The following is an 18,300-nucleotide window of genomic DNA, read 5'->3' as shown; positions in this document are numbered from 1 at the left end:
CGCCTTCTTTTCGCCTCGAAAGTATTGCTCGTCACTTTCCTTGGGAAGAGATGATTGGAGACTTCCTGTCATGTGACATGTACTGCTTTACATTCGCCATGCAAATTGGCACCCAACATGCACCGCGTTAAACCCTGGCTTCTTGCGGAGGCGTGGAGAACCAATTTGCTTGGCCATGCTGAACTGTGCAAATTACGTCACAAACAATTGTAATACTTCAATCATTTATTTTAAAGTCATTCGTACAATATCAAGATAAACCAGGGTAGTGTGCCTCCATTTTCGAATGTCATAAAGTACATGTATAATGACGTCGATGAATGACGGCACCCTGACGTTGCACTATCACGTCTAATGAAATAGCAGACGACGATTTTGTAAAGCGCTCCGCAAACGAGCGATTATCGGCGCGTGCGATTTAAATCGTAAGTCGTAGCGGTTTAAATCACTTGTTTGCGGGGGCTTTAAACGCGAACATGCAATTCGCGAAAATATCATTAAAATTTTTCACGATCAGGATTTTTGTTTTGGCGGATAACGACGTAATTTCTTTCCGTTTTCCAGTGAAAAAATATTTTTACTTCCCAGAATCTCGATTATTTGCGAAAATAAAATTCCAGGAGTGAAATGTTACGGCGGATAAGAAAGGTGTATTCATTTTGTTCTATACATCCTGGAAATACACCTTTTACACATTTTACAACACTGACTTTTTCGAACTTTTAGCTTTGTGTTCTCCACATTCCTAGAAGCCTCGTCGCTTAGTGGTTAATGCTGCTGCTCTATATGTATCACGTAATAGACTCTTCATGGTCCATTGAATGAAACCGAATCGAGATTGCATCTCCCATAGCGGGCCTTTGGGTTGTTTCGAAAATACACTCACATACAATGTACTTTGAGTCTATTTTGGGAAAGATACAAAGGGTTGCTACCGGAGGATGCGAGATTCTACAGCCGAGGTCCTATCTTCCCCAGAGCAGGCTGAAGATCACGCGGAAGGTAACTTTGTAACGAGAAAAAGGCTTCCTGTGGTAGGCAATCAGGCACTCACATCCAAAATAGTCTATCGTATTATATTAGCCAATCAGAAGGTCGCAATCCTGCTTCATCGGGTTTGTTTTCTGAACTGACCAATCACAAGTGAGGGAATAAATTATTTTCGCGGGGACCTTGAAACAAGCACCTCACTCCCCATTGACCGGGGTGTGTGTCCTAATGGTGCATCTAATTGACTTTTCGGCTTCTTATGTTTCGGTGAATGTTTTTGTAGAACTTTCTTGACTATTCGTTGCATCAGCACACTCTTGTATTTGGACCAAACCTCTTGCTGATAGAGGGCGGTCTTGGCATCCTCCTTATTCAGGTAATGTTTATGCTAAAAAGGAAATGAGGGTTCATTCATTCAACATTTTATAAACACTTCTTAAGGTTCCTCGATCTGATCAATCAGGCCATCGTTTCCTGACTGAAATTTTGAAATCAACCAATTGGAGCAGCTATAGGTTTGGGATCACAAGCAAATGCTAAACACTGACCAGGAGCCACTATCTCCAGGCATACGACTTCGCAAATGTCAACGATTTGCCGGATCCCAGTCTCTATGAATTGCACGGTGGCCGATTGTACAGTTGATATAAGATAGACGAGTCCATCGACTACGTGAAGATTCTTACCAACGTGTCCACCTTGAGCATGGTATTGTTCTTGGCATTTTGTAAGAAGAATCGCTTGCTTATCCTGATCACCTCTGCCCCATCGCTTACCTGAAAATACAGTTGAGTTATGCTACATTTACAGGACATACTCTGGGCACGTTCATATTCGCTTCTGTTAGAATATGGCTATAGGTAGACTACAGTGAGCAGTGAAGCTATATACAGTAGTGCCATACTAAACTCTGTGTAAATGTTCTCCGCGAAGAGCGTGAAAGACATATACATGTACCTACCAAGCTGAACCCTGGACCTTCCGATGCAACTGGAGCCTCTATATGTTCTAGGCCCTGAAATAGAAATGTCAATGGTTATATTTATTGATATCTAGCACTCTTGGTTAGACAACAAAGGAATTTCTATTCTTAATGGGGCTCAAAGTGAACCTTTACCACCAAATTATTTCCTTGGTAGCGACACTAAGGACCGCTGTGATCAACGAGGTTTGACTTATTTTTCATCATCTTGTGACAGAGGCGTTTTAAATCTTCAATTAACTTATAGGCATCCTCTGCTGCAGTGATCTTTGATTAGCACACGTTCTATATTCTTTACCATTAGCTTTTTTGTCTAAAACCGACAACCATGGGCGACGCCAGCAGTTGAATCATAGCAATCAAACACAAAATGGATGAAACTACTAAACACAAGCGTGTCCAAATCAACTAGCTGAAATAACATGACTAAAAAAGCAAAATCAACACCAAGGAAAACGGCTTATGTCATTGGAAAAGGCTGGAAGAATTAGGCAAGGATGCCCGAAGGCGAGTTGCCGCCCGAACGAGCTATGTCGTCCTTCGCATACGATAATTCGACCAGCCGCGCCGAGTCTGGGGTCCTGACCGCACTCTCGCCCATCTCATTTCTATAAGTTTGCGCAAAGAGGGCACATTTATACTTGCTTACGTCCTTTCTGGTTTCAATAATGATTTACCAATTCACTCAGTCTGTCTATTGGTGTGGTTACAACCGGCAGCGGTAAGATTCAGCGAGAATTCGCTCACTTTTTAAAATGTATTTGGATACGTTTTCCATTTTGGATATTCAGCAACGTGCTAGCATCGCTCCGTCAAACCCCCGATCGAGGTAGGTCTATATGCCGTGGTACCTCCTGTGTCGATCGAGGAATTTCGATATGGTAGTCCGATTAGGCGACAACTGGCAAAACGGGCTTCCTTGCCTGACTGTTGAAGGAACCTCCAGTGTAATTTTTGGATAGCAAAACTACCTATCTTTAAGGGGAAGAAGCAAATTTGTAGGCACAGTTCCTATTGTATAGCTAGTGTTATATACATTACCTCTTTATCCGTACCGAAATGTATTGTATCCAAGCCCTGAATATGCCAAAATTATTATCAACACTGATTCGGAAAAGTAAATTACTCGAACACACAATATTTTTTATTCTTGTCAACTGGTCAATATAGTATTCAAATTATCATTTCCGTTGTACCAAAAAACTTATTACTTCAATTTTGGTTGTATAACCTAGCTGGGTCCGTAGCACTTTTGAAATGAAATTGTCAGATAATCTGTTTATTCCTAGTACAAACTACCTGTACATGCATTCATACATGCCTCTCTTCGTCCCCAGTTACCGAACTCATGATGACTTCCTTGTATCATGAAAATCTTAATGTAACCTTTATATCAAAACTCCAATTGTTACTAAGAAGGTTTGAAAACGTCAACATGACGGGCTTCCGACTTACAAAGACATCCCCCGCCTTCAAAGCGCCGAGCTGCAGATACGCCCTCCTCTCTGCCCTCTCCTTCTCCTTGCTCGCCGCGGGCAGGATCACGGACGAGGCACAAGTCTTCTCACGGGTCAGGTAGAACGGGTGGGGCTGGAAATCTGATGGGTCCATTTCGGCCATCGGGATGTTGATTGGCGGGAGGGCCGAAGATTCTTTCCTGATTCGCTGAAATATTAGAAATCATGAATATTCAGCACCAATCTTCAAGCCTGGTCTTGGTAACGGTTGCGGAGTGATACTTGCACCGTGCATATAGCGTAGCCTACTTTTTCTCCGCAGCAAATGCTAGCTATCTCCTCATTGAAAGATTGATCCAGTACCAAAGCTTCCGTTCTTTGCAAAATCTGAGCATCTCATGTTTTAAGAGGTTCCAGCTTGACATTTTCAGAACAAGACTTCTGATCAGAAGATATAGTTGCATGGCTCCTCTCCTGTCTAAGGTGCCACTGTGTACGAACGCGCTAAAAGCAGTTAAAAGCTTTGTATTTTGATATAAGACTTAGCCAGCTCGCCTTCCCACGACAGTGACAACAGCTTGGGCATACAGGGATTGTAGTAGCTTTGAGAAAGTGTGACTATTGCCGACTATGCCTCAACAGTGCCATTTCCAAAAGAAACAAAGAGTGGCCGAAGTGTGCAGCTCAGCACTTTTGATTACAGACTGAGATGATCAACTTACCGAAGATGTTCTGGAGTAATTCGAATCTTGCTGGATTGACATCAAGAATCTACGTATTACCACCAATGCTATAAAGGTTTGTATCTCTTAAGGGACACTGACTTATTTAAACAAAGTTTAACAATGTCTTGGTTGCTTTTCCTTCTGTTCAGATACACCAGAAAAGTCGGCATCGTTGGCGAAGTGACATACGGTGTACTCATTCGGCTTTATTTGGTAACAACGCTCGCATTGCTTTATTTCATCGATTCAATGTTGAACTAGGAGTTATCATGAAAAAATAAACCAACCTTCATTCTTATCCCGACAGAAAATGGAGCCAGCAGCTTGTTGGTATCGTTGCTATTGCCTCCCTTCACGGACATGCCGACAAACTCGTCCTCGGACTTGGTCTCCTCAGAGGCACTGGCGGCGCCACTCTCGTTATCTATCGGGGAAATAGATAGTCATATTCACACCTAGTCTGTGCACTCATTCTACATGTACATCTGAACTGACGTAAGCGCAATGAACTTCAAGGGCTATACTCCTTTGAAGGGAATCAGCGCCTCGATTGGCTGAATTTGGAAGATAAATTCCTGATTTTATATCCGGTTGCGCGTGCGCACGAACGAGTACCGAGTAGAGATGCGCAGGATACAAGATTGGCATATCGATACCCATGAAAGCGCTTTCATGAGGGTCAATGTTATCAAGATATACTTACCGACTATGTGTGGCTCCTCTCTTGGCTCCAGTGACTGGGTGACGAGGCTGTTCGTATGGGAGAGCTAGACAATGTCAGAAGATTACATCATTCTTGTAAATTATCATTACTACTGTATAAATGGATGAACAATGGATACCTTTATGTATAGTACAGCAAGTAAACGGAGGGGAACGTGTGTGGAGAAGGTGACGTTTTCGCATCAGTTTGAAATCGTACGTATCAAAAAGGCTGAAAAAAGCTGAAGCAAACGACACTATGCACATTGAGAAGGTCAGGCTATGAGACGTGAAGGTTGGGAAGAGGAGGGGAACATGTGTGGGGCAGGTCGATGCGTCCAAGGCCGTATGCCGTTCCGACACAGGAAAATTGTTGTAATGCTGTACCTGGTCGTCCTCTGCATTCTCTGACAGATTTTCATAGTCTTCTTCGCCGATAGTTTGTAGCACTGCGAGGGGTTCGTCGCCATCGAGGGTCTGCCCGTGGGGGTTAGTCACCAGGTCCGACTGGTTACTGATCTGAAAGGCAACGGAGCTGGGTGCAAACTTGGTGCGAGCAGACGCAGGTGGACGGTGCGGACAAGCTGAATGTGACGGAAGATTCTACGACTATAGGGTATTTCAAATGAAACCCATGCCGACCTACCGGCGTTGTGCGTTTAGCCATTCTTAAAAGGGGAGACTTAAGGATTGACGTTTACCGCCAGTAAGTTGGCATGAATAAAACCTCTCAAATTGAAGGTTCTGTTTTTTGAATGCATTGTACTTCATAAAATCGGCCTACAGGCGGGCACTTCGGGTGCTTTAAATGAGAAATGGTGATGATGAAGTGGCCGGGAAGTGGGGAAGACTGGACCAAGATTGGACCGAGAAATAGCTGTTTCAAACTTGATGGATTGTGATGTTCTTATAAGCGCCCCGCAAACTAACTATTTAAATCGCTGCTACATGCGAGTTATATCGCATGCTACGATTATCACTCGTTTGCGGTGGTCAACGCAGGTACCTAATTCGACAGGAATCGGCTGCGATCAACATCAAATCCAGCAAATACCGGTTTTACCTGCAGACGAGAGAGCTTTTTGTCACACATAAGAGTGATTATAATCGCAAGTCGCAGCGATTCAAATTGCTCGTTCGCAAGCCGTTTTGTTTACCAAACACCCACCTCTGGTAAGCTGAGGGTGCTCTTTGCCAAGTTTTCCCTGTTTTTCTTCTGTTTGTAGGAGTAACCTAACATCGCTGTAGAAAAGATTAGAAAATTAATCGACAGTTATGATAAGACAAGCCTGGCGGCGACTGAAGTTCAGGTAAGTACCCGTTGTAGTTGCCTTCAAATGCGTATAAACTAATTTTCACCAAGTTTATCATAAAAGTACAAACTTACCGTTCGCATGGCTCGGGAATTTGATGCACCCCAAAGAATCCGTCTCTTGTCTTTCGAATGTTTCCTGGTCACTCTGGGTGTCTACCACGTCTTGGCGCCTCACAACTTTTATTTGACCCTGAAATGACGGATTCGTGGGTTCGGAACAGGTTGAACGATGGATATTGTATCAAGAAAAGAAGAAATCAATTTCCTATGGATGTGCAATGACTTCGGTATGAAAAGCCAGATTAGGCACATTCATCACTTCCAAACTCCTACTTCTGAATACTAGGTGCCTGGCGTGAAGGCAGTTTGAACCGAACATATAACTAGCTGGCAGCTAACCAACTGGCCCCATCGGAAAGGCCTACCAATGGACCTCGAACCTTCGACCTTCCGTTGACGTGGCGGACACCCCTTAACCACTAAGCCATCGGAATCGGTGTATTAAACAAGAACTTTATAAACTTACCGATTTAACTATGTGTAACCACGGCGTCCGGTTTGTATCTTTCACTACAACTTTATTTTCGCTGAAAAAAGTAGAAATGACATTGGTGGTCTCATTCGATTGAGGTCCCCTGGGTCAAACACTTGTTGGGTCAAGATGCTAAAACTATACCAAACAAACGAAGGAGACACCGTTAACACCTTCAGCGCCGAACCACGTAGATCTACATGGCCCAAATCCCCCTCCACCTTTGAGATGGTTATCGGAGTCTCATGGACTTCATGAAGGAACTACGCTATCGCCATCTTCAGGGCAAGGTAGGAACTGAAAAGGCAAGAAGAGGTCTTTCCATTTCCTCTCTTGCCCTGTAGATGGCGATGGCATAGTTCTTTCATGAAGTCCATGAGACTCCGATAATCAGCTCAACGAGGGGGGATTTGGGCAACGTAGATCTACGTGGTTCGGCGCTGAAGGTGTTAAATGAGTTGTCTCTTGGAGGGCCCTTCAAGAGAGAAATTTTGCTCAGCTTCACTTACCCGTAGTATTTGTATTCAATGGATTCTTGGTGTGTCATGAATTCATCGATGGGAAATTCCTCAAACAGTTCTATGTTTCTCAGGAAATCTATCGGTGGACCCTCGTTCGTCTGAAGTAGTTCTTCGAAAGCCTAAAGCGAAATCAAAATCAACATCACGACACAACATTATTCAACTTTTTGAGCCTGCAGGGTAAGAGGAGAAAATATTTCATTCCCATACTCTTAGAAAGAAAGGTTTTTGAGCTCCTGAAAAACCGTTCAACCCCAAATATGCACACCATAGAGGTTTTTTGGTAAATGAAAAACCTCAAATGATTTCTTAGATTGTGAAGAACCTCTAACGGTTTAGTCGTCTTCCCAATACATTTTATGCTTCTTCAGTATTCACGTTCACCGAACACTCAGAGTGGTCAAGGTTTTCTTACCGACTTATGTAATATTAACACCTCTACTGCTCCTTTGGCGACAAGATTGTACTCACGGGGTATACCCTGCTCGAGTTCTTCCGGCTGAAAATTTAAAGGATAGTCTCGTCAAAGTCATATATATTTGTCGAAAATGCAAATATAAATTGCTTGATATGTTTCTGAAACCGCTTGCATGGCATATATTGCGAACACTGTAAAAATATATCGTACCAATAGATCCGAACCGGAACTACTTTTATGTAGTATACGCACTGTTTTTGAGAGTATACGGTGATTTTTAAAACTTCTTACTTTAGTTGTCATATCCTTGGACAGCGTCCCTATCGATTTGGTCACCATACCAGAATTCAAATCGTACTGACGTAACATCTGTATTTTACCGGAAATGACGTAATAGAACCAATCTGGGGCTCTTCCCTGGTGGGCAATAAGCCGGCCATCGTCATATCTGGAATCAAAAAGGGATTTTATTGATACAACATGTAGCGCACTGCAGCACTCTTGTCGACCATATTAAAGTTCCATTTAATATTCATTTGACTACAGGGTGTATAAAAAAACCCGAAACACTTTTGCTGTTATATCTGGTACCAAAATGTTGCATTTTTATTGATACACCCTGTAGCTTTACCTTCCATAGCACACATGTCTTGCACATTCAAGTTCCATCTCGGCAGGGAAGAGATGGGTGAACGCCCGGGTCGCCCGAAGAATCCAGGTGATCATCTTCAGATGTTTGTCCGTCCTGAATTCTGGCCTGGTGTACAGACTCAGAGACATGTCCCAACCGAGCTGAAAAAACCCCACAAAATCATAGCATAAATGAATAAACCGAAAAAGAAGCAACTCTCTATTCTCGCAGGCATAATACTCAATCATGGCCGTGTTGTCTGCGAACAAATTTAATAGCTCGCTCCTGATTGGTCAATAACTGATAGGAAGTCCCAAAATGCTGCTTGACGTAAGTGGTAAGTGTACTTACACTACTTTTCGTTCCTCCTTTATTGGTAAGTTCACTTATTCGCTTCACCTTCCCCTTCCCGACAGGACCGCCATCAACCGACTCCCGCAGGTATCGTTTTCGGGAATTACAAGCCTTTGCAATGATGAGCGCCATGCGTCCAGCATATTGGAACATATTGGGTGTCTGACAGAAAAAAAACAGAAACCTCTTTTATTTCATAAAATGCAAACACAAATGCTGAGTTACTTTCTGTCAATATCAAACTTAGCTATTTCCGATTTTACCCGAGAAGTCATTTTGAATCGCTCGTTCGCGGGGCGCCTTAGGAGGTTCGCCATGAGAATTGCAACGGATTGAAAAGTCGTATTAGTGGCAACTTTACATTTGATGGAAATCAAAGCCGAAAATTAATCGGACGTTTGATTTGATTTGACCTTCTGCCAGCGTAAAGAATATGCCTAAATAATAAAGGTTGAGGCATGTTAGGAGCGACGGGCCCTATAAGCTGGCCTGTTAAAGAAAGTCCAGCCTGTGGAAATTCTTGTTTTTGAATAGGAAAATGAATGGTTTGACGAATTTCATGGCTAAATATATGTATTTTGTACTGATAAATGCATCTGTAGTTTTATTCTGAAATCAGAAGTGGGATGTCGACACAGGAATTGAATTCAGTACTGGTGACGTTTCTGCTAGTTCCCCGTCTAGGTTTCGTGCTGAATACCTTTAAAATATCCGTCTGGGTTTATAACGGTTTTATACAAACTATAAACACGAACTTGTCATGAGCGTAATTTAAGTGGATTTAAGTGGATTAATTACATGGGAATAAATAGAGATTTGCAACGTATATGCTGTGAGGTGTCATAGAGTATTTGGTAAAAAAATGCTGCTCTGAAGTGGTATAGGCCTACATGGTGTTATCTTTCACAACCAGTTTAAAGGGGTACGCCATTCGAGTTCACTTTATTTACTGGTGGTTCAGGAAAATAGATTGCCATAGTGCAGTATATATATGCATGCAAATTCGTCGATAAACTGACTTTATTCACGAGAACAGTCTGAAAGCAGTTGTTTTCGTTCCACACTTCACTCTAATGGGGCAAAAATGCTTCATTCAGCCCTGCCACCTAGGGGTCAACTTAGGAACTAAATCATCCTTGCAGTTGAAATGAGTTTTCTGGTTACTATCAATATCTCTGGTTTGGGAGCAACTATTTTGCGCGAAATTTTGGACTATGTGAATTAAGCACCTTACTTTATCACGATAACAGTATGACATATACTCTGCCCCCAAAATGTTGTTGCGAATCAAATTATGCTCTTTTGGGGTTTGGCATATGGCCTAAGAACAGTCAATTCTTACCTTCCATCCCTTCCGCCGCATCTTCGTAAACTCTACTGGTCCAACGTCGATCATTCGCTAAAACAGAAGGGAAGATGACCTGTTAATGGGAAGAACTCTCACTTAATAGTTTCGGAAAATTAAAATATTAAGTAATCAATGTAGGCGATACGCGTAAAAATCGACACGGATACGTCACACCAGCACGAAATTCGTATCTGTCAGACGAAACTCGCTGATGTATTCCCCACGAAACGTATTTTGTAATTCAATCTTGGCCTCGTAGTTCAAAACAAGTTTAGTCACTTGCATTGAGCGTTAACTTTATCTTGGCGTTATCTTCTTCAGTTCAGCAAAAAACCGGCGCAACTATTAAGAAAGATAACGCTATACGTAAAGTGACTAACTTATCCCTGGTTCAAAAGCGGGCAATATTTCTGAAGACACAACGAAAGCTGATGAGGCGGCAAATTGAATGCTTTACTATCAATTGAATAAAGGATGCACTCCTAACTTCTCTGATTATGGTTAACCAGTCTTTCCCAAATGGAAACTTTCGACAGCTTTTCCAAAATTGGCGCCAGAAATCCACTATTCGACTTAAGATTTTTTTATCACAGTTTGCCTATAGGCTATATACTTACCAATACTCGCTCCTTGATCTCATCGTCCAGTTGGTCAAAGATGGAATGTGGCCGGATGACCGGCTTGGTCATCTCTGTTAACTCCTTAAACCTGCGCTCAACCAAATCAGGTAAATCATCCTCTGGAACAGATATCATTAATTTAGCAAAGGTTCGCTCCATCCTCTTCACCCGTTCCTCATTTTCCTTCCGTAGGATCCAATTATCACCCAACGAAAACACAGAATCTATTGTCCGCGTTGATTTCGAGCTGAACTTCCGGTTAAGGGTTGCACGGCTTTTGCTTGGCGATTTGGACCCAGATTCACTTTCTTCGGGAATTGCGAACTTTGTAAGCGCGCCAAAGCCAGTCTTTCTCCGCCGAACGGAATCGCCCAACTGTTTCTCCGCCTCGTTTCTATTCGCCATTATTTCTCCATCTTTGAGATAAATATTTGGCAGACGACTACAAGCAATCTCTGGTTCTGTCTTCGTCCTGCGTAGACGCCGGGATCTCAGCGCCAGGTTATCCTCTGAAACAGCCTGAGTGAGTGACGACCGTCTTCGCTTCTTCTGCTCAGCCAGTGTGGGGACACTCTGCGAGAACGCCATCAACCGCTGAACATCACGGGACAAACCATGCTTCCTATTTTGGGTACTGATTTTACGTTCTCTCGCTGTCGCTAAAGGCCCGACGCCTGGGTCATCATTGACCACCACCTCGACTTCGGGTTGGACTGGGAAAGTTCGGTCCAAATGGTTTGACACTAATTTTTCCAGGAGCTTTTCCCGGCCGGCCTCATCAAATCGCGAGATCTTCCTTTCCCGCGAAATCTTTCTGGAGGGCTGGCGAGTGACCTGCGGGCGGGCTCGGCTATGGCCAATTGGCCGGGACTCCTCTGCCATCATACGAAATTGTTTATCAAATAAAGAGGCCATTTTGATTGTAATTTCACCTAAACTTGAAAAATATTGGTCGGTTGAATGAAGTTATTTTGAAAAAGTTCAATTTGCAAGATAAATAAAGTTAAAAACCAATCTCCCCGTGCCCATAAGTTCGCGTTCAGATATATTTTCCCATGTTTTGTTACAAATGTTTTTGTATTGACACGTTTTGTTATTGTATTGATTACATTTACGTCAAATTAAAATCAATTCCAACAAGAAAATTAAATTGAATAGTTATTCCTTGTAAAAGACTTGTTTGGTGTTCAAAACGCTTCCATCCATTCAGTGGTTAGGAACCGAAGGTTCACAACTCAGCTCGAAGTATTGTGGAGAGATCCGAATTCGCGGAAGCACTAAACAAATATAACAATATCCATTCGTGTTCCTTTTCAATTAAAATCAAATCCTTTTCGAGCAGATCGGGTCCGTCAAATTCGGAAGAGTAATTGAGAATCGCGATGCAGTCACTGCGACAGTTCCAAACCGCAAAGAAAACACCATCCCTCTTGTGTTATCAATTAGGGAGGAATGGACTCCCACGAATGTTTTGAGGAATGGCCTACCCACTGCATGTAGGGCCACTGGGTCCGTTAAATTTGCTGGTACCTTGACTATCGGGAGCCCCCGGTGCGACCTTATACCCCTTTATAAAACCTCCCGTAATGATAAGCTATAACCCTTAGATGACCAAACTACGTTGTGCATACATTAATAATCAGGATTAACGAAAACATTGACAGTTTAAGCTTAAATGGACTACGTCAAGAGATAATCCAAATCCTGGCCTAATATTAATTATGGCACGCTTTTTTTTACATATTCTGTTATCATCAATTGTCTTGTTGATGTGTAGTTACTCGGCTGTCGACATGACTGTGGTCCTTGCACGGATTATATTATTTACAATAAAACTCCACCAGGGGCGCTTCAAACAAATTGCTGATGTTATGGTGCTTTTTTGACCACAAAGGCCCGGTTCCACTAGATCTTTTACCCGCTGTGCCGCCGAGGAAAAATCACGCTCGGCCCCAGCAGTTACCGCGGTTGTTGGTGCTCGGTAAGTCTACGTCTGAATATCATACTTACTGTTAAATGCCCGTCTGGCTCTTGCTTTCCTTTCTTCTAATTCCAACTGCCTCCACTTGTTGCATGTCAAATGACTCATGATGCTTGTCTCATTGATCGGGATTTTAAAGGCCGCGGCTGTTCGTGAACTTTATTAACATGTGGCCCGCAGGAAGTCAAACATGGCTGTAATTGCAGTAGATACACAAAGTAGGATTGATGACTCTGATTTAACAGATGTTAAAAAATTGAAGTTAAACATCAATGAAATAAAATTTGGTCTTCTGTAGAAATGTGCACTGAGAAATGGTTTATTTATCTGCTCATTATAAAAGCACTGTACATGTATTCCCAAAATAATATGCTAATTTCAAGTTCTACTGCGGCTTTGTGATTACTTAGGCCTATGGTCGAGGAAGATTTTGACAATTTGGGGTTGTTTTTCATATTGTATTGCGACGATATTATCTACGTATATGAGCATTATATTCCTAATTCATCAATCACCTATAGGCCTATCTGATAGACTTTGCGATCTTGGTGAGCAGGTGTTCTTCTTTTTTAATCAGGCGTGTCTTTGACTTTATGCTAGCGTGATTTCATGATCCGGTAATCATCAAGATGAGATCTAAAGGCGGACATGCTCGAAAATCCAAAATATGTGATAATTAGGTTCGTGTGGTCGTGGTTGGGCTGGCAACCAGTCTAGCGTAACTTCCGAACGCTCTGGTTTTCTTATAGGCAAAAACTAACAATTATCTATCAAGTCGAGTCTGTAGCGAATTCCGAACAAATACAGGTATTTTTCATGAAAAGTATTTTTGGCAAACCTGCCTTTTTACCCTATCTAACCAGTCTGGAGGTAATTCCGATCATGCTGGAATAGGTTTTTTAATAATTACCAAGATTCTCGGCTAAAAATGAAAAAGGCCTTTTTGAGCCTATATAACCGAGAATTCCTAGCATGGTATTTCTCATTCACTTTTGTAAATTCTTACTGAACAACGAGGGGAACATTGGACACGGATATAAAAGCCAGCTGTTGAGATGTTCGGCGACATGAGCTGACTTACAACTGAAAAACAGGTCACACTGACCTATAGCTCCAAACATCAGCGGATCTCCTTGAGTACATTGTGTACACTAGCTTAAAACCATTCAAATCAGACAACACTTTATCAAATGAAAAGGGTTTCGTTGCTGATAAAGATTAAAAGAAGCCTACCTTCTTTCAAAAGTTGGGAAAAGTCTAAAACTGGACGTGAATTATTATTTCACTGAGCGAAGTATCCCGAATATCGGAAATTGTCACTGTGTATTTATTTCTCGCCGGGGACATATTACTTATATCCGCTCGTCTTGATTATATCCAGTCTCGCAGATGTGATCTCTAAAATATGAAGAGCGTCTGAAAAGAAAATTCTCATTCTCATATACTTAGCACCTCGCTGTGTTTTCTCAAACAATTTTATGCATGATACCTTGCATGAGATCATTAGACATTATCAACACAACAATGGAGACCCCAGGTTATTATACCTCAAGTCCATTATAAATGCCCAGATTTAACCTTAGAAGCCTTTGACATACATCTACTTTTGATGATCATATCCGATTGGGTGTCATCAACAGAATTAGATCTACCATTTTTCGTCGATATTTTTCATCCTCTTGCGTTTTTGTCATGCATAGCGTGACAAGGTAACCCGCTGGCAGAGGGTGGTTGTTCCATCGTCAGTCCGGTAGTCCCATTAGCCTAATAGTGTTAAATTGTCAGAAAAACTTGGCCTTTTCAGGTTGTGTAAAGGATACCCCGGCTGGCATCGGTACATCAGTCATCTGACGCTCTTTTAACTTGGGTATGGCTGAGGACGCGGTAGACCTGGACAACGCCCCAAGGGTTCAGCACCACAACGGCGAACGACGACCTCGAGCATATTGTAAGTTGAGTGGGAGTATGATTCCAGCCTAGCCAGGGTTGGACCAAGCTCGTTCGTGCTCATACGGGCCATGGTTGGCCCAGGTGCGGCAAGACATTGGCGAGGAGTGATATGCCAGATGAGGACCGAGGCTTGCCAGTGAAAGTATGCCATCACGGCCAGGTTGTATTCCCAGGACCAGGGTTGGGCCATGTGCCAGTCAATCTGGAACACGGATGGCATGCCTGGTCACACACATGGCTAGCCAAGAGGTGAGGGTTCCCATAAGGCCAATCAGAATTTTTCATGGTACGCCAGATCTTTTTCTGACACCAGTACTCTGACTGGGGTCAAGTTTCTCCGGAGACTTCCACCAGGTGCAATGGTAGTCATATCCAGTGAAACAACCCTGATAATTCTAATTTACCACAAATGAAAAATACCCGATATTTGTACTTGAGTGAAACAAACAATGGTGTGGTGCCGAAAATTAAAATAAGACAATCTGCCTGCATCTTAAACACGTCGGTTATACAAAATAGGACGCATTTTTCTTTCTTGACTCGCTGTATGGCATGTATATGTATTTCTTATACAAACAAACTGGTGAATTACCAATGCATTTTTTAAAGACGTTCTTGCAAATGCAATGAGACAGTTATGACTGTAGTGCACCATATCTCTTCTGGATGTGCCCTCCCCTTCAAAGCTCGCCATGTTGCCAGAGAGTGTACCACGTCTTTGCTGGATGTGCCATGCCCCTTCACTATGCGTACTCTGTCTGACCTAGATGTGTACTCTCCCAACGTAGTGCACCATGTTTCACCCTTAGGATAAAATGTGACCTGGCCCACACCTGGCTGCCCAAGGTCAGTGAGCCACCCTGGGCCAAGCCTGGTCCTGACCTGGCTATATTGATGTCTTTCTGGTTGCACGTTCTGCATAAGAGAAAGGACTTTGGGAGGATTCACCAGTCTTCTAAGATGACTGTGGTCCAAAGTGGTACTCAAGTTGTACTTAACACCTTCAGCGCCGAACCACGTAGATCTACGTGGCCCAAATCCCCCTCCCCTTTGAGCTGGTTATCGGAGTCTCATGGACTTCATGAAAGAACTACGCCGTCGCCATCTTCAGGGCAAGGTAGGAACTGAAAAGACCAAGAAAAGGTCCTTTCAGTTCTTCCCGTGCCCTGAAGATGGCGACGGCGTAGTTCAGAACTTTAAATGACTTCATGAAAGAACTACGCCGTCGCCATCTTCAGGGCAAGGAAGGAACTGAAAGGACCTTTTCTTGGTCTTTTCAGTTCTTACCTTGCCCTGAAGATGGCAATGGCGTAGTTCTTTCATGAAGGCCATGAGACTCCGATAACCAGCTCAAAGAGGCCAGGGCGAATCAGTCCTGGCTGCTCCACCGTGTTCACAGCATGCTTAAAGAGATGGGACGGTTACAGCGCGCCAGGCCGAATCAGTCCTGGCTGCTCCACCGTGTTGACAACATGATGAGAGAGATGAGACAGTCACAGCCAGGCCGCATCAGTCCTGGCTGCTCCACTGTGTTGACAGCATGACGAGACAGATGAGACGGTCACAGCCAGGTCAGGTCTAAAGCACCAAAATCAGGAATATCACATCAATGACCAATATTGGACCAAATGCAGTGTGTCCTAATAGAGATATGGTCGCCAAGATAGGTTCCTCTGTATCACTAGCAAATAAATAATGAACAAAAAATTTCAAAACCGTGTTTATTTGAAACAAAAATGATAGCAAGGACATCATCAAAACATTTTTGGTCAAGTTTTCCCATTTATTCATTAGACACTTTCAGCGCCCAAGTTTTGTCCCCAAACACTCTTCAGACCCTCAGGAAAAAATCTATCGAAGAGAGCTCAACAAGATTTTTTGCAATAGCTTCGGTAAGGTAACTGCAAATAGACATTTATAAGGCTGGCCTTACAATCATAGTAAACTAGCTGAAATCACAAACTTGACAAAAGTCTCAAGATCATTTTTTCCTCAGTTCGTCATTGTAACGATACTCCTTTCCATCCTGATTAAATTTGTATCGATACTGCGCTGGGTGGTACTCGGCAAGGAAACGCGATCCATCCAAAACCCGCTGCAAATGCTTCTTCTTCGTGTCGAGATCAACAAGTCCCTTTGGATCATCCTCAACAATTTGCCCTTCAACTCTCGGTTTGACGATAAATTCACCAGTTTCCTTCAAGAGTGTATGAGGATAGTCACTTTCATCTTTTGGAAGTCCATTTGGAAATGTTATTGGGACTATTTTTATCAAATGTTTGACCTTCTTCAAATTCTGGGCATTAAATTCCGAGTTTTTTACGATGACATATTCACTTGGGCCCTGAAATGACAATAATAATAGGATTGCTATTTTATTCAGTGATGTAGTTTCAATCATTTTTACTCTTATATTCGGAAAGGTCGTCCTGCTTAAAGAGTTAATGCTTGAAGTGGCAACTTGCCGGGAAAAGTCTGCAAAACAATTGAAAATAAATATTATTTGTTGATTTTTGACAGCAAGACTCAAAATGCACAATTCTTTGAAAACAATACTCGCCTTCCGATGTTTTTCTTCTAGAAAATATGTCTTCAAAATATATCGCTCCCTTTTTGGAACACCCTTTAAACTTTTCTTGAGTCGGCTAACTGCGAAGAGTTTTGGAGGTTCACTTGGTATTTCTTCCTGTCCTTCCTAAAATAAAAGGTTTAGAGAGATGTGGTTACCATGAATTGAATGGTTGCAACATGACTGATGGACACTTAATAGTTTCCCATAATTTACATGATGGTCTTGTGATTGATTGAGTTTAAAAAGTCTTCTGAGATTAAGAGAACATTCTTGCTCAGTTGAGGAACTGATTCTCAAGGGTGAGGGATGAGGCTACAGACCTTTTCAAGTTGTTCTTTCTGTTGTTCCAACAGAGGCCTTGCCCATTCCAATCTACCAGTTGCAAATTCCAGAGGTCTTTTCTGACGAGGAAGCCACGGTTTGGCACGCCAGTCTCCAAGATGTCTCTCCTGACACCGTATCAATCTTGGTAAATTTTGCAAGAGGCACTAAAAAAGAAATTACATCATGATAGATAAAGACAAGACTTAAGTCTTAAGATGTCACTTAACACTTGTGAGTAATGTTGCAGACAGCTGAAGTTTGTTGATTGTGTGCACACCACTCGACTTATCTTGACCCGCACTGGAGATACATAGGAACCTTGCATCATTAATTAAGCATTAAGGTACCTTTTGGCCTACAGGTAACATGCCATGCCTATTCAATGTCAGGAACAGTCATTTGGTGAAGACAGAGACGAATTAGGGACATGTCGAAATAAAGGTCAAGGTCATCAACACTCAATCTTAATTTTTTAAAGACCTAAGCAGTTTCATGCCACATATTTAGGTAAGCTTAAAGCTACATATGAAATTATTTTGCATTATAAGATTCATGGTATCATATCATGGTCTGAATAGAGGAAAACGACGATTTTTGAAGCAAAAATTCACAAACTTTGCATTTCGTGGTGGCTGCCATGTTTTGGAATTCCAGGGATGAGGAGAAACGACTACTTCTTTCTCAGCAAATCGAGCAAGAAATATAATGAAATAAGCGGAAAAAATAGGGAATAATATTCAAAGATGAGTGAATGTCTTCAATAAACCGTTAATGCGTGATAAACGTTAGCAAAATGAGAAAGAACATTTAAGGATCGCGCATGCGCACTTTCCCTTATTTTGACAGCGCGAGATACAAAAATGATAAAGTTCTTATTT

At 42.3% G+C, this 18,300-nt stretch overlaps 2 protein-coding genes across 5 annotated transcripts; both read right to left on the bottom strand.

Moving 5' to 3' along the window:
* On the bottom strand, window positions 1-13,982 carry LOC135494004 (uncharacterized). 3 transcript variants are annotated; one of them, XM_064781729.1, is made up of 20 exons: window positions 13,810-13,982; window positions 12,606-12,770; window positions 10,593-10,714; window positions 9,970-10,026; window positions 8,625-8,789; window positions 8,274-8,434; window positions 7,934-8,090; window positions 7,640-7,723; window positions 7,213-7,343; window positions 6,698-6,758; window positions 6,244-6,361; window positions 6,025-6,098; window positions 5,244-5,375; window positions 4,858-4,921; window positions 4,442-4,578; window positions 3,428-3,637; window positions 3,014-3,049; window positions 1,952-2,005; window positions 1,677-1,766; window positions 1-1,378 (listed from the first exon to the last, which is right to left on the bottom strand). In XM_064781729.1, the coding sequence occupies exons 2-20, from the start codon at window positions 12,682-12,684 to the stop codon at window positions 1,157-1,159; spliced, it is 2,154 nt and encodes a 717-aa protein (XP_064637799.1). In that variant the 5' UTR covers window positions 12,685-12,770; window positions 13,810-13,982; the 3' UTR covers window positions 1-1,156. The 3 variants fall into 3 exon arrangements, with proteins under 3 accessions (XP_064637799.1, XP_064637800.1, XP_064637802.1); XM_064781730.1 differs by lacking the exon at window positions 3,014-3,049; XM_064781732.1 differs by lacking the exon at window positions 5,244-5,375.
* Window positions 13,983-16,239: 2,257 nt separating this feature from the next.
* LOC135493689 (uncharacterized) lies at window positions 16,240-18,089 on the bottom strand. 2 transcript variants are annotated; one of them, XM_064781203.1, is made up of 4 exons: window positions 18,038-18,089; window positions 17,419-17,586; window positions 17,087-17,221; window positions 16,240-16,870 (listed from the first exon to the last, which is right to left on the bottom strand). In XM_064781203.1, exons 1-4 carry the CDS (start codon window positions 18,059-18,061, stop codon window positions 16,508-16,510), a joined length of 690 nt encoding a protein of 229 aa, XP_064637273.1. In that variant the 5' UTR covers window positions 18,062-18,089; the 3' UTR covers window positions 16,240-16,507. The 2 variants fall into 2 exon arrangements, with proteins under 2 accessions (XP_064637273.1, XP_064637275.1); XM_064781205.1 differs by lacking the exon at window positions 18,038-18,089 and adding an exon at window positions 17,770-17,955.
* Between the last annotated feature and the right edge of the window lie 211 nt (window positions 18,090-18,300).

The sequence above is a fragment of the Lineus longissimus genome, chromosome 9 (assembly GCF_910592395.1).
Source record: "Lineus longissimus chromosome 9, tnLinLong1.2, whole genome shotgun sequence".
NCBI classification, from domain to species: Eukaryota; Metazoa; Nemertea; class Pilidiophora; order Heteronemertea; family Lineidae; genus Lineus; species Lineus longissimus.
The sequence above is the reverse complement of the archived record's forward strand: the minus strand, read 5'-3'. Positions and strand labels throughout refer to the sequence as shown.

Bases quoted from the DNA above. Each gene is read 5' to 3' on its own strand.
- LOC135493689 (XM_064781203.1), bottom strand. From the start codon at position 18,061: ATGGCAGCCACCACGAAATGCAAA. The intron at 17,222-17,418 runs GTCTGTAGCCTC...CTTTTATTTTAG, and splicing joins AGAAAGAACAACTTGAAAAG to GAAGGACAGGAAGAAATACC. The intron at 16,871-17,086 runs GCGAGTATTGTT...TTGTCATTTCAG, and splicing joins TAGAAGAAAAACATCGGAAG to GGCCCAAGTGAATATGTCAT.
- LOC135494004 (XM_064781729.1), bottom strand. From the start codon at position 12,684: ATGAGTCATTTGACATGCAACAAGTGGAGGCAGTTGGAATTAGAAGAA. The intron at 6,099-6,243 runs GTAAGTTTGTAC...TCTTTTCTACAG, and splicing joins ATTCCCGAGCCATGCGAACG to CGATGTTAGGTTACTCCTAC. The intron at 3,050-3,427 runs GTAAGTCGGAAG...TGGCATATTCAG, and splicing joins TGAAGGCGGGGGATGTCTTT to GGCTTGGATACAATACATTT.